Source organism: Chaetodon trifascialis, chromosome 9 (assembly GCF_039877785.1).
Source record: "Chaetodon trifascialis isolate fChaTrf1 chromosome 9, fChaTrf1.hap1, whole genome shotgun sequence".
Lineage (NCBI taxonomy): Eukaryota > Metazoa > Chordata > Actinopteri > Chaetodontiformes > Chaetodontidae > Chaetodon > Chaetodon trifascialis.
In genome coordinates, this window is record NC_092064.1 from 14,249,795 (window position 1) to 14,273,511 (window position 23,717).

At 40.9% G+C, this 23,717-nt stretch overlaps 1 protein-coding gene across 2 annotated transcripts in view; it reads left to right on the top strand.

Annotated features, from left to right (window-relative positions):
- The window catches only part of rasa2 (RAS p21 protein activator 2), a 31,513-nt gene that overhangs the window by 4,056 nt on the left and 3,740 nt on the right, over positions 1-23,717 (top strand). Inside the window, exons 3-23 of one of the 2 annotated variants that reach the window (XM_070969638.1) lie at positions 4,487-4,590; positions 4,780-4,874; positions 6,994-7,070; positions 9,856-9,939; positions 11,281-11,353; positions 11,460-11,536; positions 12,075-12,176; positions 14,231-14,384; positions 14,481-14,629; positions 15,193-15,307; positions 15,695-15,769; positions 16,180-16,303; positions 16,539-16,645; positions 16,753-16,836; positions 17,036-17,113; positions 17,223-17,296; positions 17,509-17,615; positions 18,860-18,942; positions 20,433-20,641; positions 22,142-22,245; positions 23,529-23,709. In XM_070969638.1, the coding sequence (XP_070825739.1) occupies positions 4,487-4,590; positions 4,780-4,874; positions 6,994-7,070; positions 9,856-9,939; positions 11,281-11,353; positions 11,460-11,536; positions 12,075-12,176; positions 14,231-14,384; positions 14,481-14,629; positions 15,193-15,307; positions 15,695-15,769; positions 16,180-16,303; positions 16,539-16,645; positions 16,753-16,836; positions 17,036-17,113; positions 17,223-17,296; positions 17,509-17,615; positions 18,860-18,942; positions 20,433-20,641; positions 22,142-22,245; positions 23,529-23,709 (2,256 nt within the window). The remainder of the gene's footprint in view (positions 1-4,486; positions 4,591-4,779; positions 4,875-6,993; positions 7,071-9,855; positions 9,940-11,280; positions 11,354-11,459; positions 11,537-12,074; positions 12,177-14,230; positions 14,385-14,480; positions 14,630-15,192; positions 15,308-15,694; positions 15,770-16,179; positions 16,304-16,538; positions 16,646-16,752; positions 16,837-17,035; positions 17,114-17,222; positions 17,297-17,508; positions 17,616-18,859; positions 18,943-20,432; positions 20,642-22,141; positions 22,246-23,528; positions 23,710-23,717) is intronic. The other variant, XM_070969639.1, reaches the window with a different exon arrangement.

Genomic DNA, 23,717 nt, shown 5'->3' on the forward strand with positions numbered 1-23,717 from the left:
AATGTTTAGTTTCCGGGACAGTGGGACACTTAAAGCGACTCAGAAGAAGAAACCTTATTCCTGAGGGGAAATGATTGCAGCTGTGTACAGACATTTCAGTGTCTTGGGTTTTATCATGTCTAGTCATTGCACACCTCATATGTAGCAAGTAATGCTGGCAAGACTAGCAATCCAGACATCTATCTGTTTGTGCACAGGTGAAGTTTTCAGGTTTAGTCTCTTATTTGTGCCTTGTGAACCTTTTTTAAGGTATTGAGTGTATAGCTCACTATCCAGTCCATCAAGTAAAAATGTCAAACCTTCACAGCCTTACAAATATGAGGGTTTGCTGCCATTCTCTAAATATATTCTATCATTGAATGATTTTTTTAGTTTTTGACACATTGGCATATGTTGGAACTTTCTGGGTCATTTGTCATTTTGTTGGCGCTTTGCTTTGCTCGATTTACTGAGTAATTGATACATTCATTGATAATGGAAATAATTATTTGTCTCATTAATATAGAATAGTGTAGGATGATTTAAGAGATAATATGCAACATCCCGTTTCAGGAACAACTTTGATAAAGTTATACTCACAGGGATCGATTAGCCCCACTTTTCATATTACAGATTGGTGAATTACAGCCATGTATATGCAGTATGTACATCCATGCCTGAGATCAAAGATTGATGAGAGCTTTTGAACATTTTGGATGTGAACTGGGTGCGTATTCTTCTGGATGTAAGACACAGCGTACTCACATTACATCTAGGGGATAGCATTGCCTCGAGAGTTTTGGAACAATACTGTTGGCTGCTGTTATTCTTTATACAATTTAGTTTGTTTTGAGAATCAAAGTCGAATCGAAGCTCGAAAGAAAATCTAGATGCACTGTTGAGAAAATCTCTACATGGTTCTACTTAACTGTGGACCAGTTATACTTGCTGTAGGCCAACAATCACAGGAGAACTGTCCGGTTTCAAAAACAGTCATTTTAATTACATCTTACAAACTGTTAATATGTGACTCAGAGCTGTTTGTGTACAGGCTACCATTTTAACTGGGAAACATTCAGTTATTCAAACTGAAATTAGCTCTTTTACCAAAAGCTACATGTTCACAAACGATTCGGAGAAAGGTGTGGGAGATGGGTACCAAGAAGCCTTTCAGGTTTCTATCTACATCATTGCACAGCTGACTGTAAATACTGGCCTGCTCCAAGTATTTCACAACAGCTCTCTCTCTCTCTCTCTCTGGTACTGTTCAAAAGGATTTTACAGTCTCTGAGGAAGTGTGTCCTCCCACGCTCTCCCCTGTCTTTCTCTCTGTGTCACTCTCAACTACCTTAGCCTCTGTTTAGCACATCTTAATAATCACTCATATTTGGCCCACTGTGGTTTTTTTTCTTGTTTTTTTGTTTTAATCTGACGGTGCTTGGCTCATGCCTGTTGTATGGGCTCCTGTTTCTAATGGTTTAAAGGCTGTATGGAAGCTATAATTGCAGCTAATCCCTTGGATAAAGCAGGCATGTTCAAACAGTTGTGGTCAAGTGGCTCGACGTAGCATTCTCACAATATTTTAGGAGCTAGGATGACAACAGAGGGGAATGTAGTATAGGTGGTGTAGTGGGTGGATGGGTGGGTGGGTGTCTGTTTGAGTGTGTGCACAACACGTGGGCTACAAGTGCATAATTCCATGTGATGTTGAGCAGGGTGTGTGGATGTACACCGGATGTGTTGGCCATTATGTGCCAGTTGCCTGTTTATTTGACTACATTTCTATTTATCCCCCCAAGTGAACAGACCCCCAGACTTTGTCAACCTAAGATGACTTGTCAGAAAAATGTAAAAGGCAGGGATCGCAGTTTTACTTTAACATATGAACAGTTAATCCAGCACAACCGCCTGAGTACAATTGAGTCTGCTTGGGACAGGTGGTCCACCTGCAGGCAGCACATACATTGAGTTAGTGCTTAACCTACAATTGACTATGTCAGATCAAGCTGTCTAGCTCGCTGTCTCGGTCGTGAGGTAGTTATGTTGGCAGGACCGAGTGGCACAGATGCTTGGCCCCGTTGTGTTTGTGCCAGCTCCTATAGGGCAGCCAGTCCTGTGCTGAACAGAGAGACCTAACCACGTCGATGCTAGGCTAGGTTATACGGTATTGAAGCACATGCTGTGTAATGAATGGGTTTCTTTGCAGAGCTCAGGTTTCCTCCCACAGTCAAAACACATGCAGGTTAGGTGGATCGAAAACTCTAAATTTGCCCCTAGGTGTGGGTGTGTGAATCTGCTGTCTGTCTGTGTGTATTAGTGGTGCAGTGGACCAGCAGCCGGGTACACCGGTCTCTCACTAGGGTTAGATGATATTGCTCAACACAGTATTGGTAAAAAAAATTTTCTAATACTGATATATATCCTAAATTGGCAAATCTGTACATAAATTATTTCTACAATATTCAAATTGATGTTTCATGCAGTGCTCCACATTGAATTACATCAGACAAAACTCTTGTTCTGATAACTAATTTTGTTCATGTATATGAATAGTTTCCTTCAAATCATCATTTGGACAACAGAAATTTGTAAAATGACAACACAGCTGGAAGTCCATACATGCCACTGTTAGCATGGTATAGTGGATGGATGTTTATTATTATTAGTGGAAGGACTCTTCATCCATCTTCCTCACCTGGTTGAGAATGTAATGTTTGAGGTTTCCACTTGAATTAAGACTTATCTCAGTAGATTGTGTTTCCTCTGTGGCTTTTAGCTGTATTATCTGCCTGTTCCCCGAACAGCACTTTTCAGCTCTTTAAAAACCCGAATCTGCCCTCTTTTTACTTTCCAGATATTTCCATATTTTTGTCATAATTTGTATTTTCCCATTTAATCTGGTGAGAGTCCAGGAATATAACACAACCAAGACTTCACAGATAATTGTTACAGGGTTTTTGCGCTGTTACACTGCATATTAAGGGAATGACAAGAAAAGTTTTGGAGCGAGTGGATGGCAAGAGTGACACACAACATAGCAAGAACGTTCCCCACAACCCTGATGAGTCATGAGGGCACCCTGTGTTGTCCACCTTCTGCTCAGATGCTTCATTTCCCAGTAAAATAACAAATCCTGCATGTGTCATTGTTATGCTCAAATACGGTAATGTTATTACGTTTTTGCTGCAGCAGTTTATTGTCTACTTTTCACAAATTTGTATCAGATTGATTACATCAGCAGGACATTACATTAGGAATTTGATTTAGTCTTCACATGAGGTCACAGTAAAGAATTAGGTCAAGTGGAGGTAGTTAAGGAAATTCCAAATATAATATATAAAATATAAAGACTGTAACTGTTCGATTCCCGGGTCGGGCCTTTCTGTGTGAAGTTTGCATGTTCTTCCCATGCAGGCGTGGGTTCTCCCCGGGTACTCCGGCTTCCTCCCACAGACCAAAAACATGCTCATTAGGTTGATTGGTGACTCTAAATTGCCCCAAGGTGTGAGTGTGAGTGTGAATGGTTGTGTGCTTGTGCCCTGCGATCGGCTGGCGACCGGTCCAGGGTGTACCCCACCTCCCGCCCATTGACAGCCGAGATAGGCTCCGGCCCCCCCGCGACCCCGAAAGGGATAAGCGGCATAGAAAATGGATGGATGGATAAAGACTGTAACTGTTTGCAACACTATATACAACCATTTGATACTGATTGCATCACTCACATTAGTTTATCATTTATTAGCTGCAATCAGCAGCTACTTTAAGTCACTACCTTGGTCTGTTCCAGTTGTTTGTGCACACATACACCAGCTAGATCCAGAGATAAAATACTATCGACTCATAGAGCTGCAGACATGAATATGAAAGGTCCAGGATCTCATCCCAGGATCCACAAGTGATTCAGAGGGTCTTTCCCAGTGCACGCTCTTGTAGCCTTTTGCCAGGAGTCAAGGCCCAACTTGGAAAGAAAAAGTTAAAGCTGTGTGTATAGCATGTTTACTACACACAGGGGTAAACTCGGATATTGAGGTCATTCTGTTGCACATGGTGTAGATGCTTATTCTCATGTGAACATAAAAACACTTGATCCTAAGTCTTGAAACAAGTGTATTTGTATTGGTATCAGGTGACGTAAACTGACCATTCTCTCCAGCTTGTTTTAAGTGAATAAGATTTCCGGACTCAAAAGGCTAAACATGGTGATTTCATTCTTATTTTCCAGTCTAGCATTTATTCCAGAGGCGAGTTGTAAACTACAGATGTAGTCTTTTAAACCAGGCGACATTGGTATTACACACAGTCCAGAATCAGGCGTTAACCTTAACAAATCATTAATTAAGCCTTCCGGTATATGTGTCACGGCTTGAAGAAGGAAATCAGGCCATAGCCACTTATCTGGTCACAGGTTATCACCACTTACTACACACTCTCACACACTGTTTTTTTTTTTCTCCAAAGGCTGCAAGCTTGCTTGTTAGCTAATTTAAACCCCTGCCTTTATTTACAGCCCCTTCTATGGAGAGGACTTCTACTTTGAGATCCCACGTCCGTTTCAGTGTTTATCCTTCTATGTTTATGCCAAGAGTGTTTTCCAAAGGGAACTACCTGTTGGTAAGATGCATCAAATAAGGCACTTACACAGTATATTTTCTCATCTGAGTGACTTAGTTGGAGTGTAATATGTGTGTGTGTGTGTGTGTGTGTGTGTGTGTGTGTGTGTGTGTGTGTGTGTGTGTGTGTGTGTGTGTGTGTGTGTGTGTGTGTGTGTTTGTGTGTGTTTGTTTGTTTGTGTCTTCACAGGCAAGGTGTCAATCCGGAAGGATGACCTGTGTAAATACAGTGGGAAGGAGCACTGGTTTAGCCTTCACCCAGTTGATCCTAACTCAGAAGTCCAGGTAATTTCTCCTTCAGTGTTTTAGGTTATTATTTACAAATATGATAATTAGAATTTGGTTCATTTAGGGCATGTCTGAGGGTTTGATTTTGGGTTTGACTTTGAATTCCACATGCTTGGAATTTATTGATAATGAGGCTGCACTGCACTGCTCCCTCCAGGTTTCAGGTAATGCATGCAGCTTGCAGAACCTCAACATAACAAGCAAGAAACTCACTTGCACATAATCTAAAATTTGCATACAGATAAGATCATTATCGTGTCAAAGTACGGTTTTATAGTCTCTGTCCAAACTGGTGTGTTTTTACATTTTGAAAACCTGAGACAAGCTCTGTTCACCAATTGGCTGCCACAGTCAGCCCCCTCCGAAAAGCTGAATGCATGTATCACAGCTGTCTGATCGCGGGAGAATGAAATCCCATATGCAGGGTTTTTGGCAGACTTGATGTGACGATGCGAGGTTTAAATGTGACCTATGAATCTACACTCTGACACAGTGTTTCAAAGGTCTGGATAAAATTTGTGAGTATTTGTAACCAGCTCACACACACAACAACTCCTTTTCTATCATGCACGTGGAAATGGTCTGTCGTCGTGACTGCGTTCAAGATGGTTTGCATACTGTCTAAATCCAGATAGTCAGTGTTTTATGCAGCCAGTATGTCAATCTGCCCAAAGACCAAGAGGAAATATTCTGATGACATCTCATGCCAATGAGTTTTCTATGAATTATTTGACAGAAAATTAGCTGTTGCTGTTGAAATGAAGACAGAGACTTAAATGTAAAATTGTTTGCAGCTGGCTAAATTAGTTAGCTTGCTGCTATAGCACTGGCTAATGACTGTGATGTGTACTAGAGCTATAGTCTTGACTGACAAGGCGGTTTTGGTCCTTATGTGTTTTTTGCTTTCAGTATTTTATTGATTGATTTTTTTTCAAAGATGCAGTTCTAGTTTCTATCACCTATTAGGTCACATTTGTGGGTTGTTCCATTTCAACTGTACATTTATTTGATCAGATCAGTTTTTGTGGTGTGGTTGTGTTGGGTGAAACTACAGCACACTACCACTTCTGTGCTGCTGTAGCTAACATGTTGACTCTAGCTGCCATTAGCCCACGCCAGACTATTCTGGGTATGTGCTGCTACACTGATTCACTCACAAGTAGACACTTTCAACTGCAAAGTTACATCAGTGAGTGATGGAGGTGTTATTGCACTGCCTCTCTGGTTTGGTTTGTAGTCAAACAGAGGGTTGTGTATGTACCCTGTGAGCACTGTTAGCTCATATTCCAGTGACCCTGCTCAGCTAACAAAGAAAATTGCAATGCTACGACAAACAATGCACATTTTTTCGGCCATATTCATTACTCAAAAGGGAGGATAGGTAGTTGTAATGCAAGTGATAATTTGCAGATGATATTGGCTCATTTGGAACCTTGCAAAGTAGTCAGGATTATATTGGCTTAAAGGCCTATCTTGCATCAGAAAAAACAGCTCACCATCTCCAAGTGCTGAATTGCAGAGACAGAGTGCAAGTGTGTGGGCGTTTTGTTTATCTCTCTCTCTCTCTCTCTCTCTCCCTCTCTCTCTCTCTGTCTCTGTCTCACTCTCTCCCTCTCTCTGTCTCTGTGACACTTCGGAAGCCCTCACCACATCCGACCCGTAAAGATCCTTTTGAATGATGACAAAATTCACAGCTGCTGTGGTTCTTGTCACACATGCTACCTCCATTAACCTAAAATGACATGAAACATGAGGTTGAGCTGGGCCACAGGTCTCGAGAATAAAAAGACACTGTTTGAAGAAATGACAGTGAGAGAAATGGGTACCTTGTTTCATACAAAACGCAATGAAAATATTTTTACACATACTGTATGTAGCTAGATAAATAGAATCAGGGTTAGTGACTAGGTGGGTTGAAGTAATCACATTTGATATGTTCATTTTTTCACAACATGCACGCACATGCTGCAGCCTCTATCATTTGTCTTCTTTTACAAGCCACATATTAACTTCAACTTGAAACTTTTTACTTGTGCCCTGGTGGAAAACTGAGGTCTCGTGACTTGAGTAATTTGTAACTTCTCATTGGTCACACTCTCCTCTTCATGTTCAACAGGGTAAGGTTCACTTGGAGATGCGATTGAATGAGGTGATCCCAGAGAATAGCTCCGTTGGTCAACATTTACTAGTCCGGTGAGTATCAAGATCCCCATGTTGGCAGTCAAGTGAGGTCAGATCCGGGAGGTCGTCATATGAACTGAGAATGTTGGCAGGGAATCTGGAATTGAGGTGGAATTCTAAACGCTGAACCAAATGAGCGGGGACTGTTGTTTGAACCCTTGTTTATCCTCAACTACTGTCTATAAAACCTCTAAAAACATTGGAACATCATGGTGCTCCAGTAGACTTTACTGACGCTTTGGACCTGATCTGTCTTATCTACTGGGCAAGTACTTTTCAGAATCCGCTTTATTGGCCAAGTATGTGTGCACACACATAGAACTGACTCCAGTTTAAACACTGCATTCAGTGTTCTCACAGGAAAAAAGGACATACAGCTCAACGAGGACAGAAAGACAGAAAGAGCGATAGACTGAACAATAAATAAAGTAGTGCAAAGAATTATAATAAACAATATATACAAAACCTAGGAAGCAATTAATAATATGTACAATGATGATGACATGCAGGTATTTATGTTGACAGTGACAGTGAGTGATGACTGTACATGTCATTGATGGATGATAAATGTCCAGTCAGTGGATGTTTTGATATCAGAAGGTTAGTGACACTGTTCATCAGGGTGACGGCTTTTGGACATTTCTTCAAAGCCACAGGCAGAAGCTTGAGGCCCAATGTTTGGACACTGAACCACTGAACATGGAGAATATTGTAATATATAATATATGTATATGTAATATAGTTTTGTACTACAGCAACAATCAGCAGTGTATATGCTGGGCTTGGGGAGATGGGATAAAGAGGCTTATTTGTTGATATGTTTAACATGTCAGTGCTCTCCCACTGTTTGTTCAATAAGAATATTTAGCAAAAAAAAAAGTTGTCGCAAGCACAAACTGTTAGAAATGATGACCTGTGAGGCGGGTCTGCTTAAAAGCAAGTGCTCATTGAAGCATCAAGTTGAGTACATAAAGTGCACGTACAAGTGTGTGTGTGTATTTTAGGCCTCATGCTGTTTACGTATGTTGTTTTGCATCCCCCATTCATACTTGGAGAGCAGGGTAATCAGGTGGAAGTGATGGCATCTGAGCAGGAAGCCTGCGCCTCTCACACTGCAACCGCTGTGGTTTGTGCTGCCGTCATTCACTGTGCAACTCGGATTGTTTGCTTAAACTGTCACCTGCTCACCGTCAGCACTCACCATATATGTATACATGATGAACACTGCAGGCTCTTTTTTTTTTTTTTTTTCTCCGCTGCAAAGTTAAAATCACAATGTTAAGCTTGTTATTTGCATACCTCTATGTATCCTGTTGCAGCATGATTGGTTACCAGAGATGGTCCAAGCAGAGTGAGATGGGGCTAAGTAAGAGATGCAAAGGAGACTATAGGGAGTAATGTCATGACACCCTGGAAGATGATACACAAACATCCTGACATTGGCTCTGCTTGGCTTCTCCCTCTGGCTTCACTTAGTAATGGGCTGAATTCATTCTTATTCTCAAGTGACTCCTGCTTAGCAGCCACATCCTGTTTAGTGTGCCCACAGTGTCTGTTTGTTGTCACCTAAAACACCTGTGAAAAAAGCAGTGGTCTCTTTGTGACACGAGCCAAACATGAGGGCAAAGCATGACTTCGAAATGGAGACTGTAGCAGCAGTTTATCAGTGCATGGTGCTGTTTTATATTGTTGACAGCCTGATGATGGTGTCTGTGAGAATCGAGGGCTTGGCAGCAGCATCGGTTTTAGATAGTGATTTCGACAATTGATGCCAGATTAAGCAAACCTGAAAACTGATCAACTGGACAAGAATGAAACGTAGAGAATTTCATAGCAATATGTCAGCCTTCTGTTGCTTCCAGGCATCATGACCAATTTTTTTTTTTTTTTTTTGTACCAGAAAAATATAACACTATAAGCCATAAATCAGTGGGAGCACCCAATAAATCGAAATACACATATATTACACTGTATAATGTTAGCTTAATACACTAAGTACATTTATCAACAGCGTTAGTGGTGTTTAATAGTATTATTTTCTATGTATCTATGCATGAGTTATGCCTGATTTTGATTAGGGTACTAATTATATCAAGATGGCCGCCTTGGTACTGCGCTCTCTCATAATTTGTGTACCATAAAAGTAGAGTTTACATCTAGCATAATCATGTTTTTGCAAGAGAAAAGCGATAATGATGATGCAATGAAATTATATACTTATCTTTTAATGAGCTATTGCATGACTTTTTTAGTTAATTTGTCTTTAAACTTGTTGAAATTGATGCCCACCCTCTGTCAATCTGATGGGTTACCTTTTCCATAGTGATACATTTATGTGACCTGAAGGCACCACATTAACACAAAACTTGTTTTTTAAAGTCTAAAACGTCTGTTAAGTAGGTGTCTGGAAACATCCGTTGTATCTGAAAGACATTTTTTTTTCCACATTGTAATACTGTGTACTAATGCAGACCATAGAGGGTTAATAGCAATTGCATTTCCACTCAGGCATCTGTTGAATCAACAAGAAATTATTTACCATTTATGCTCTCAAGACACAGTGTTGAAAGCTAATCCCTCTCAAGGTCTGGGTGACTCTTAAGTCACTCTATCTGTAACTGCTCGGGAAAAAGAAAGTATTGTCTCATGACGATTAGCTTCACGGTAACATTTAGATGGCTGGATTGCTGCTGATCTGTAACTAAATAAAACATATTTCTGATTAGCACTTCAACTGCTAAAAGTACACTGATTGTATTAATCGTGTCCCTTCCTCTTTCGTTGTAACCTCCTCTAGAATAATAGAGTGCCAGGGACTGCCTTTGATCAGCGGGCAGAACTGTGACCCCTACGCCACTGTGTCACTCGTTGGACCTGCCAGGTAACTCTGAATGCTACACTTACACCAGAGAGAGCCGGGATGTCCTAATAACAAACACACATACAAATGTGTTGTGATGTTCTTTGCATGTTTTAGGCATAGAATTGTTGTTCACTCCTTTTATTTCCTCAAATGAACATCATACAGTTTTTCCTGCCAGATAATTCAGTGAATGGCAAGTATTTGGAGCTGTGGCTGTAAATGTCTGCTCACCTTTTGCCACTAATCTAAACCTATTTACTAGTAATGCTACATCTGAGGATCTTAAGTGGTGTCCTGGCACATAAAGGGTGATGAACTCGGCAATGTTACCAGGGGCCAGACCGTGTGGTGCCTTGAATATTAGGGTGGCTGTAATCAATATTTTAGTAAGCAAAATTTGTGAAATGACAATGTGAACATAATGTGACATTCACTATGTTTACATGCACAAAATACTCCAGTTTGTACTCTAATTTCTAAAAAAGACAATATTCCCACTAAGCTGTTAACATGGCTAATGCAAATGAATATTCCACCATTATTCCCATTAATATACAGCTGTTATTAATTAACGAACACAGCCTCTTTCATTCAGTCAACCACGTTCTTGAAAAGGTCTCTGATCCAAGATTTTTGCATATCCAAAACCGGCTTGCATCCAAGTCTTCACAATGTGTAAAACTAGATGTGTTTCTCCTTTAGAAATGCAGGCTTTTCTTTTGTGCATGCATCTCTGCCCCAGCCTTGCATACTGCTGGCTAGGCAATGCACAGAGCTGACTGTAAGCAGGCATGAAGCTGTGTGTTGAAAACAGCAGTTAAATCATTTCTGAATGTGATAACAATGCTCCTATAGCCCAAATAATATCGGCATATCCCACGTCTTTGTCGAAAAATGCTACATTTAATAAGGCCTAATTCGGAATATACAAACAGAATATGCTGTTTACATGACTGGTATCAAATTCAAAATAATGTCCTCCATGTGGCCAAAAAACAGTCATTGCAGGTTTAACAATAAAATGTGAAATCAGTTCTGAAACAGGCTGAGGAAATGGAGGGCAGCTAAGAAGTGCGTGATAGCTTTGATCCACTTTGCACCAAACTGTAGTCACTGAAGGAAACTGTGGCTAAGACAGTGCTATAATGACTGTAATCATCTAATCTCAGGAAAGCCTACGAAAGCTGTAACAAGCTTTTAGGTGACAGAATTTTGTAAATGTTTCTCAATATGAATTTAAAAAAAAAAAGGCAGAATCTAAAGAGACAGCAGCCATAAACAGTCATGGAAATAGTGGTTTTGCTGATGATCAGTAGAGAAATTTTTAAGTATCAGCGTTTGTGTAATGCGTCTCCTCAGGTCTGACCAGAAGAAAACGAAGGTAAAGAAGAAAACCAGCAACCCTCATTTTGAAGAGACCTTCTTCTTTGAGGTAAATTCTGACACGTTTTTCTGTCTAACCACATCATGGCCAAGAAAAACCCCACAGCTTGCATAAGTAAGCCTGTAAATAACAACCTTGACACGTTGATCCTCAGGTCACACGGTCCAGCAGCTACTCCAAAAAGTCTCATTTCCAAGTGGAAGAGGAAGACATTGAAAAACTTGAGATCAAGTAGGTTGTTGTTTTTTTCTCTCGCCCCTTTGTTTCACTTTCTGTGAGTCCTCTCTCTCTCCCGCCCTCTTTCCCTCTCTGCGTCGTTCCTCTACTATCATCTTGACAGAAGAAAAATAATTTCTCAACAACTTGAGGACAAAAAAAGTGAATTTAGATCTGGTGTGTTCTGACTACTGATAGAGAGCCTTGGTTTCTGGTTAAGGATATGTGGGGCTTCCATCACAGTGGACTCATAGCTCACTGGGTAAGACTAGACAGATTCAAAGGTAAACACACATGCATGGTTTTGAGGTTTGGATTTGAGGTGGTGTCATTGCACGGGTATTGTATTGACTTTCATGCACCAAGCAGGTAAGCACCACTCAGTAGTGACATTTATTTAGTCTCTTTTTGCCATATTGGACTTGGGTGGTCATGTGTTTGTGCCGAACACACACAGCAAGAAATAAATGTGTCTCACTTGATGGACGTGTAGTTGATGGTTTACATTCACAGATGAAATACATGTTTCAGTTCCCATCCTCTACCTTTACAGAGTTGATTTGTGGAACAGTGAGAATCTGGCTCAGGATGTGTTTCTTGGGGAGACGCGGGTCCCATTCAAGATCCTGCGAAATAACCACATCCACAAAGCCTGGTAAGGACCGGCATTTAGTGTCAACTATAATTGTAAACAAGTGCAAATGTATTCTTGAGGTATGAACACATAATATGGTCTGAACTGATACAAACAGCATATTTCTGCTTTCTCTCACCCCCCCCACCCCCCCCACACACACACACACGATTTACACAACTTGGTACAAACGTCAGAGCACTTCTCTCTGAGTCATACCTCAGTCAAGTCGAAACACAGACATTGTACACACACAGTGGTACAATCTGCTGAGCTCACTCTTTACTGTGGTGGTGGATCTCTGGTGTCCACCGAGGATAAACGGCACAAAATCCATTAAGATATCAGAAAGAAAGTGTTTTATTTTCCCAAACCTTCATTTCTGTTTCCACTGGTCTTTTCCACCCAGACCATTAATTGTTAAAACACCTTTTATTCAGACTCCATTTAGACTTTACAAAGCACAAATCATGCTTCGTTATTATCTTATTTAAGTCCTGTACATTGTTTTAAAATATTGTTATTTTATGAGCATCTTAGCTTGTAACATAAACATGAGGAGTATGAATGACAGTCGAAAACAAACAGAAAAAATAAAGCACTCTGGACACTTTCTCACAGCATCTGGGGTAGATTGAGCTTATGTCTGGTATAAATCTGAATATCCAAGGCCAAGGCTTTCATGTACTGCCATGGCTGAAAATGAAGAGGCCCATTTTAGATTTCCAGGGAAGATGGGAGACTAGAAGACCTTTGCAGCATACTATTTCTTCAGTGGATCTTATGGGATTGTGGAGACAAAAGGGGCACTGATGGAGAAAAAATCTTCTTCTATCCCTGACAGATGTGTCAGATGTGTTACATTGTTGGCAATGAACTAAACTGACACAGACACTGTCACTCTGATGTCATGGTCGAGTCACCTTCCTCTTTACCAGATACGTTCTCTACACTTGGCAGCTTGTTGCTCTTGGAGTCTTTCTGTTCAGGATCTCCGTCCGTCTTATTCATCAGGACACCTCAGCTCTTAGGTTTTCCTTTCCATTACACGGTGACTTGAAAAATCTTCCTTGATTTCTCACTGTTCAGCAGTTTTTCCATTGTGTGGGTGTTTCCTAGCTTTGCGTCAGTGTAGGTGAAGTGGGATTATGCCAGATAGCAATCTGTTAGTACATGAGGGCTGTGAGTTGAGTGCGTGGGTGGCTTTTTGCATGGTGGCAGTACCTCATGTCCTGTGTTTATGCTGGAAGTCGTCCATGTTGCACACATAAGAACTGTTCAGCTTTGTGAAATCAGTACAGGTAATCTGTGGACTTGTTCAGAGAAACGTCTCTTTGCCTGTGAACCATGATTACACAGGCAGCTTATGGACAAGCCTTCAGTATGTAGCTGCAGCTCTTGAAGCATTGCAGTTCAACTCTGCTATTAATCATTTTGTGTTTTGCTCCACCTGTTGGCTTTTAGAGAGATGTGCATGCACCAGAACCGTGAGCTACATTCTCTTGAACAAAGTTTGCTATTTGACATATCCTTTGATTTTAAGCAGAAATTATCCAGTTCACTGGAATTGTTAAAGCAGCTGGAAAAATAAGAAGCTAACAGCAAAGATGGCTGTCTGATTTTAAAGTGTTTACAGGAAGGATTTAATGCAGAAGGCTGAGGTAAAAGCACACTAAGGTTCTCCATTTAACAACATTTTGACTGATAGCTTTTTTGGGGGGGTCCAAAATAGGTTTTGGGATCTTAAATCTCATGCACAACTACTCACCATTTTTCACTTAGCTGTCTTTCTTTGCCTGTAAGAACTGGTGCAGTTGGTTTCTGAGGTGTTGAGCGTACAGCAGGACCAGCCATCTGCCTCTGTTTTCTTAAGCAGGAGTAAACTTCAAATTATTTGGCTGATTATTCGGCTTGTGTAATGTTAGCTAGACTGTGTCCTGTTTTGTATGTCTTTGCTTTACCTAGTTTAATATTATGCTCCATTTCTTAAGAGACTGGTTAATTATAACACTGAAGAGTATTTGTTTTTCCACACAGCTCAGAAAGATGGTGTCTCTCTTCCTGCGGTCTCACAGGTATCTCCTCCAGCCCAAAGGGAACGGCAGCAAGTCCAAGTCTGATGATTTGGGATCCTTGCGTTTGAAGCTGACCTACATAGAAGACACGGTGCTGCCATCTGCCTGCTACACACCACTCTGCAACCTGCTGCTCAAGTCCCCAGATGTGAAGGTAAGACAAAGGTTCAGGTTACAGTAAGATGGATGGAAAACCTTTGAAAGTGCTTACACAATTGTACATTTTTCTCTCTTTCTCTGCCTCCTTCAGCCCATCTCGGCATCAGCAGCACACATCTTGGGGGACATCTACAGAGAGCGATATGAGGCTGTACTGCCCATGGTTCGACTGCTGCTCCACCACAATCGCTTTGTGCCTTTTGTCTCTGCTGTGGCGGCGCTAGAGCTGGACAACACTCAGTGAGTACTCACACATGTATACCTACAGTACAGCACAGGGACACAGTGACATGTAGACATGTACACACATGCATACTGATAAATGTCATGGCCCATACTGTTAGTTCTTCTATCCATAAAGCCTTAAGTTCCTTTTTTAATCTAACTTAAGCTAAATTTGAAACAGGAACCAACTCTGAAATATAATTTCACTTTTGCATTTGAAGGAGGTGTCGGGGTAATCTACATGTTACCTTCATTTTCACTTTGATAAACTTGTAAAGCTGTCTGCCGGTGCATAAACATGCAGAAAATGTCATACCCAGATGCTGAAATTGAAGAAGGAATGATCGCCATTACTACAAAAATAATACTTTAATCATAAAAACAGAGATTTTTTTCCTTTTATAAACTGGGCTGGGCTGTCAAACCCTTCTTGCCAAAGCACAAATAGGTCTTTCAAAAGAATTATCCCAAACTATTGACAAAAACTATAACTGTGAAATGATTTTTTGTCAAAATACGTGGTTAAAATGGTCAGCATGTGTGACTGATGTTGGTGGAACATTTCTCTGTCCATACAGGGAGGCTAACACTATATTCCGTGGCAACTCACTGGCAACACGCTGCATTGATGACATGATGAAGATTGTGGGAAAGAATTACCTGGCGGTTACCCTGAAGCCTGTAATAGATGAGGTATGAGTAACATGGACAGACATGCACACGCACACACACGCACACACACACACACACACACACACACACACACACACACACACACATCCAGAATAGATGGCAGAGCGTGCAATGAGTCACTGAGGTCAGTATGGAAAGCTCAACTTGAACAGCTGCCTTTCCGCTGCGAAGAAGCAGATGTGCAGATGTAATTGGTTGGTTTGGAGTTCTTAAAGGGCTCTGCGTCGACCATTTTTTCAAGAATATCCTCTAAATAGCTCACATTCATGATATGATACACACAACACAAAATCTTACACTTTATCTTACACTGTCAGTTCCTTATTCATACATTAGTTCTGACCCGAATTGTTTTTTGTTTTTTTCTGTCCATTTAATCTTCCATAGATCTGTGAATCCACCAAAACATGTGAGATAGACCCTATTAAACTAAAGGAAGGTGACAACGTGGAGGTCAACAAGGTAAATACACGCATCTCTTATGAACCCTTATAAACACATGAGCCTAACCTCCTTTGAAGGCTCCCTCAGGCTGACGGGGGGGGCTATCCTCTGCTGCTACAGTAAATTTATACACAATTATATGTCATAAAATAACATTTCCTTCCATATTTTCTTCCATTGTATCTTAAGCCATTTTCACAAATGAACTCCAGATAATGAGAGGAGAATCATGTCCAGACATTGTCCAGAGTTGTCCTTCCACACACGTTTCACACAACAGGAAATTTTTTGTATCGGATGTGTTTTTCAATTACTGGAATTTCTCTGTTGGTTGAGGTGAGGGGTAGGGTGTGCTGGAGGAGGACTCAAGATATTGTTGTTCTCTCTTTATCAAATGGATGTAAAGTCATTTTTTGTTCCCTCTGCAGGAGAACCTGCAGGGTTATGTCCAGAAAGTCTTTTCCTCCATCACCCAGTCCAGTTCCAGCTGTCCTCCACTTATGTGCGACGTCTTCAGGTCACTAAGACACTTGGCCTGCAAACGCTTCCCAGGTAAATTCTACAGCCTATACGAGAGGCTACCGTGGCATTTATTCAGTCACTTGGTCTGAGGAAGGCTTTTACTATAGATCTGCATAAAAGAATGGATTATATTTATTCATGCTCAGGAAACAGCGATAGTTAAATGTCATCTCCTGTTGTTTTTCCTTCTGCTTTAAAAGACTTCCGAATTTATTTGAATGAGCTTGTTTTGAATCAGTTGTTAGCTTGTTCTTTCTCTCTACAGTTGATCCACACGTTCAATACTCAGCCGTTAGCAGTTTCGTGTTCCTGCGCTTCTTTGCTGTCGCTGTTCTTTCTCCACACTCCTTCCAACTCCGTTCCCACCATCCTGTAAGTGCATGGCCCTGGAACAACAACTCACCATTGAATTAATGTTCTGGAGAGCACAGTCACATGTGGCCCACACTGTTGTCATTGTATGTTGTCTTTGATTCTAGGATCCCGAGATTTCCCGCACACTCACACTGATCTCAAAAACAATCCAGACTCTGGGCAGCTGGGGTAGTTTGTCAAAAAAACTGGTAAGATGAACCGTAAAGATGAGAAAGTCTGTCTAGCCAGTTGATGAAGGCATTTATGAGACTGATGAAACTATACTCTGGCTGAATCAAGAATACAGAATAGTGTTAAATACATTTACCCATCATCAAACACTATCAAATGCAGGATTTTAACATCTGCCTCATGTTGATTTAAGTCTTTATTTTTTCTCTTTTGCAGTCTAGTTTCAAAGAAACCTACATGTATGACTTCTTCAAATCATTCCAGGAAGACAAATGTATCGAAAAAGTTAAAAAGGTATTTTTTTTCTAATATACTCCAAAGTCCAATTGAGTGTCAACGTTTATGCATTTATTTCTCATTTCAAATGGTTAGCGCTGGTGACACTGTCAATTCTTCTTTCCAGTTTCTTGATGAGATCTCCTCTAATGTAAGCAAGGAGTCCAGCGGGCTGGAGGACGCAGTGGTTCTCAAGGAAGGGTGAGTGTTCATTATGAGCATGTCCAGGATCAGACCGGGTGGCTGCTGCTTCTTTTACCGCTCATCTGTACAAAAATGTTGACATCTTTATGCACTGTGGACCTTATTGCTTCAGGGAGTTGATAGTCGCAGACATCAGAAACAAAGGCTAAAGAAAGCTTCAGCTACTTAAAAATAAAATCGAGTCTCAGTCTTGTCTGTGTGTGTTATAGGGAGGTACAGAAACGTGGCCAGGGGAGAAGACGCCTCGGCAAGAGAAACTTTAAGAAGAGATGGCTCAGAGTGACCAACAGAGAGCTCTCCTACCACAAACATAAAGGTGAGAACAGTTTCTATCATCTCTTACTCACACAACACAATGTTTTCATCAGGAGACGGCCACATGCTCTGCTTTCTATCACAGTATCCTTCATAACCACCAGATGGAGCCAAAGTCAAGACTTTCCAGATGCATCTCATAGTTGAGGTGCCAGTTTGGTTGGGTTCATTTTGCCAAAAGTTCAGATGTTAACAATGTTATGTTGTATGTAAATATCAAAAAACATTTAATGGAAAGCCAGCGTGCCTCAAAGTGACCATCTAGATAGTTAACACTTGTGATGAGAGCAGAGCTTGTACCTCTTCTCTACGTGATAGATTTATGGACTGTGTCATTCCAAGAAAGTGTGGGGTCACAAGTTGATAAAGTGTGTGTTTACCTTATCTCAACTGATTGACTCATGTCATCAAAGTCGAGGTAAAGTATTTTTCCACAAGGGGAAAATTCATGTGGTCATACACGTGTCGGTTAAACACAGAAGTACACTATACATACAAATATGCAGAGAAATGCTGTTTTAAGATATACAGTCTAAATATACAATATACACAAAATACCCACAACCAAGATTAGATTTGATAAACATCAACAATGTCAACATCATTTTTGTGGTGCAAAAGGGTCTGACACATCACACTTTGGTACATGTAACGTTTCTGCATTATTATGTCTAAAAACAACAAGACCAATGAGCTGTGTACTTACATTATCCCAAATGTTTCCAACAAAACCCAGAGAAATCCAAAATTTTATTCAAGCTAATGATTTGTGTTTCATTTTGCCGCCTGTCAATGAGCTCATATCCTGTTTACCCCGTCTAGTTTCTGTAACTTCTGGGAAAACATAGGAAACAGCAGATGATACATCAGACAATGAGGAAGGAAGTTAGCGAACCATTTAGCTAACCCCTCTGTTGTTTACTATTGTTTGTATTTCTCACTCAGATAGAGCAAGATTATTCATTTTCTTCTGCAATGGTGGTTGTTTGACAATGGAGACAAAAACTCCCATGATCCCACACTACTTCACGATGTCATCAAATTCCGTCTTTTGTTATTGTTTGAGACCCATAGCAGCAGAAATTACAAACTATATCTCAACTTGCAAACAGACCTGTAAGGCCTGTGAGTCACTGCGGCTACAAGACCTACAACAACCACGAAAGTTGAATAAGGGATCAGTATACTGAGTATCATTGTGAATTATTCTTGACATATTTTTAACATAACACTTCTGCTCTACAGGGAAAGAGGCCCTCTGCATCATCAATGTCAAAAATATCCAGGCGGTGGAGAAACTGGATGAAAGTGCCTTTAACCGCAAAAATGTAAGTCAATTCCCCACAGATGCTCACTCAACAGTTGTTTGGCCCCTTTGTTATGAAAACGTCTGTTCCAGCCATTTCCATGAGTTAAAACTAACAAATGCAGACATGTTGCATTTGATCATCTCATGAGCATTTGATAAACCCCTGCTAAATGAGTGTTTATGGTGTGGATGTCAGTTTGGAGCTTGTTTGTCACACCTGGAAAACCTTAAACACATTATCTGGAAGCCTTTCAGGCATGGACTAAAGTTGTAATGTGAAGCACAATGGGCCCCATGCAGGAATATATATATATATATATGTGTGTGTGCGTGTGTGTGTATGTATATACACACACACAAACACACACGCACAAAGGAAAGAAAAAGAAATGCAAAGAAATACAACAACCAGATTGTTGTATAGAGGCAATAAAAAAGTCATATTCCCGCATAAACAACCACACAGACATACAAACACATTTCCTCTTATTTTTGTCCGTATCCATGATTTGTTTTTATTTCGTTCATACCCATTAATTTCTGGGATTCACCAATGATTTCAGTTCGAGCCCACGGGGGCTGGGGGCCACGCGTACAAACTGAACGTCTGTCTTTCCAATCTGTGCTGCTCTCAGTGTGCGACTTGCATCCCGCCTGTTGGCCTGCTGGTGCGACTTGCATTGCCTCCACGGGCCACCAAGTGTGAATTGTGCAAAGTGCTTTGAAACTGTTAATACCTGCCAGCAGGTATAGTCTCATTTTTGCTCTTCTCTTAGGTAAGAGAAAATTTTAAGGGAGCACTCTCAGAGTCTACAAATTGGTTGTCCAGCCGCAGGCAACACGAGTTTTAAAACACGAGTTTAAAAAAAATGCAGAAAATAATGAAAATAAAGATGCATTTTACTGATTTTAGATGACTATTTTTTTTTTATTAAATACTATTGGTCCCAATTAAAACTATAAAAATCTTTGGATGATATTGCATGCATTCAGCCTCTGAAGAGCACATGTGCTGCTCTTTGATGCTTATGCAGGGAACACACTTTTAGAGATTACACAGATCTATTGGACGAGACAGACGAATGGCAGCTGAGCTGTTTCATATTGCCGGCCGAGAGCACTGCTTTTAGACCACCTCCTCCTCTTGTCCTTTCATCATGAAGCGCTTGGACAATGTGTTTGTTTTTTTTTTTGGGGGGGGGGGGGGGGGTGCTTCAGTTTTCATGTCAAACCACTTCCTTAGAATTTTATTTTCTTACACTCGTCTTATTTTTTCTCCCGACAGCAAATTAAGGGAAAATATAAGACAAGTCTAAGAAAATGTTGCAGCGTGAGGCCCAGTGAATCCCAAGTTGTTACAGGTCAAATGTTATGTGAATCACACATCTCAGGGCTGCTCTCATTGTAAGCATAGTTTGTTAGTCTTTTACCTATAACTGTAGAAATGACCTGGATAATTGAGAAGCTGTAATGCTGCTGTGCCTTGGCTCTCTGTTTCTCCTGTGCCAGATGTTTCAGGTGGTCCACTCTGAGAAGCCTCTGTATGTGCAAGCAGGAAACTGTGTAGAAGCCAGTGAGTGGATGGAGGTCTTGGGCCAGGTCAGTCGCTGCAACGAGGGGCGCCTGGCCACCTTCCATCCATCAAATTACACCAGTGGAGCCTGGCAGTGCTGCAAAAGCCAGAGTAACAATGCACCGGGCTGTAAGCCCTGCACAACGTGAGTCTTTGCCCACATCCTCACCACCACAAGGACACAAATTATATCCTATAGGAATGATTGTTTTGTGGAATGTGTTGCAGATCTCAATAAACACTTAAATAGCCCACTGCTGATTTTAAATTCTGCACTAGCGGTAAATCTGACCAACCATGTACAGCTGTGAGTCATGATAACAGGCGTGTTGTGTAGAAAAAGACTGAAACTCTCTAAAATGGCAAAATACAAATCGTGTATGTGGGTTGTTTTACAGCAGCTGTAAAGTACTTTTGTCTGTTGTCATGAACTGATCAGTTTTTCATGTGTTCATCAACATGCATGCACATGCACAGCACTGAAGCAACTTCTCCTTAGGTTTAAACATTTGACATATAGCCCTTTTCCACCGTAGGAACGTGTCCAGGAAGCTCTGCAGGAAGCAAACTTTATTGGATTATTGTGTGATGGCCGTTCTGTGCTAAAGCATGAAATGATCAGAAAATACTCAGCAGACCCTCATTACTGTAGAGACCAGCGTTTGGCTTTGATGGGGTTTCTCAACCTACTTTTCCAGCTCTACTTGATTACACTGACCTTGGTAATTCAAAGCAGAATTACCAGTGCTCATCATTGCATTGTATCCGCCACTGAGGTATTAATCTGTGTTTATGCAGAAATTCTTTCATGGAGATGTGAATATTCATATCAGGAAAAGTGGGCCCCCAGTTCACTGTAATATATTCAAATATTCAATAACAAAATAACCTAAATCAGAGCAAGCATTGCTGAGGTCAACATGGATGACCTCAACAAACCTTGCCAGATGTAACAGATGTGATAATGGGAAAATTCACCATTAACTGAGCTCTGCAAGACTAAGTCCACCTCATGTGTTGACCCTGTTCCTACAGCATGTTTATGAAGCAGGTGTTTGACAGTGTTTCAGATCATGTCCTATGATCCTAAATACATCTCTGCAAACAGATGTTTTCCCAGATGTGTTTAAAACAGCTGTTGTAAAACTCTTACTAAAGACATCCAACCTAGCAACATGCTAATTGGCTTATCAGCATTAAAACAGGGTCAGAATTCATGCTTGTAAGTCGTAGCTTGTAGCTTGTATACTTCAGTGTCACATGAACAGATAGGACATTTGTGTGTCCACCTTTCAGACTTTGTAGAAATATTTTGTGGATGTGGAATTAAAATTTGTGCAGGAATAATTTCACATGTGCACAAAATATTTACACAGCTGCAGAACTTCATTACACATTCGTACAACTTTTTTTACATTTTTTATTTTACAAAGTCACACACTCAGATACGTGCATACGATTTTTTCACTCACATGCACACAAAAGGTGATAAACAACTGTAGACTGCGAAATTATTTTCATTTCACAAGTTCACATGGAGCTCACGGGAGAAACATCCAACAGCCAAACAAACATGTTACATCTTTCTCTCTGCTATTCACACCTGGATGAGATCTCCTTACGCTTTTGTCGTCTCCCATTTCAGCAGCGTGCTGGCCAACCTGCAGCTGGACATCGACTGTGACCGGGAAACTGAGAGAATTTTCTCCCTCCTCTCGTCAAACGATACCAAGCTCCAAAACATGGAGGGTCAGTGTTTGTTCATGAAGTAATGAGTCTGTTTATTAGCGCAAGCACCATGTGACAATTCCACTTGTCGTCAGATGTCACAAAAACTGCCCCAGAACGCTGTTTGATTCTTGGAGCAGTACTTCACCAGAAATCATGACCTGTGATAGTGATTTATGCACAGTATGGGTATGTATTACCACATCTGTGACATATGTTTTATGGCTTTCACTGAACTCCAGCATGATGGATTACCAATGAAGTCATGAGTGTGCAGTAAAAGTGCCGACTTTTAGTTGTAAGCTTGCTTGAGGGTGTTCACATCTGTGTATTTTGGGTAATAATATGGTCAATTTTACTTATATAGCTAGATATCACAAATCACAAATTTGCCTTAAGGGGCCTCAGTTCTTCGACCCTCAACTCTGTTGATGTTGATATGAATTCTTCATAAATGGGGAAATAAACCTCAGAAGATCAACAGAGTAGGGCTCGTCTCCCAGGACGAACAGACATGACATAGATTAGCACAAAATAGAGTTTTCTTGACCAGGAAAGTCCTAAATCAAACTGAGCACTTGTTTCTCTCACTGAAGTTTGTTTATTTGGATCCTCATCAGCTGCTGCATTATCACAGCTTCCATGTCCAGAGTCCATGAAGGCAAAAGTCAGCAAAACAATCAAGATGTGAAGTTGGTTACATTACAGACCCATCTTATGTGAACATGTCCAATCACATTTTTCCCCCTAAAACTGGGAACGGTGTATGAAAATATTTGTATTTTGATGCATTCGGCCAATCAAAACAAATGTCATACCTGTGCCAGCTCATACAGAGGAGCAACACAACACAAATGTATGACCATCCTAACACAGAAGGAGCCGGTATACGTCAGAAGTGCCTGTAGGAGGGTAGAAAAGTTTCAGAAACTCCGTCCACCCACAAATTTCTCACGTTAGATTAAGGATTAGGGCTCGGTCTGTGTCCAACCATTTCTGTAACTTTTGGAAACCGACAATTTGGCATTCACACCCACTTGAGAAAGGATCCAAGGTTTCACTTCTCTCTCTCAGATCTCTTTCGCCATCCTTTACACAACAGGGGCTCTCCATAAAACACGTAAGGAATGAAAAACGATTCTCGACACACATTATTGTTCACATGAACAACATGATGAATGCCTTCCCGGAGAGACTCTTCTGATTTCCAATGTGGTCAGACAACACGTCTCACAAAGCAGCTCTGCTCCATGACAACCCAGCCCTGGAGCTGCACTGTATAATGATGCGTTTCCTCTCTGTAGATGCATGTGCCAGTATGGCAGTGTACCAGGGCCCTCAGCGGGACCAGGAGGAGTACTCCAAGTTCACCATTCAGGAACCCAAAGAGACCTTTCAGACACTCAAACAGCTCCGAAACATCATGGAGGAACTTCAGAGGCAGCACAACATCAGGAGTGACACCACGGCGCAGTATGGGAGCCTGTAAGTCT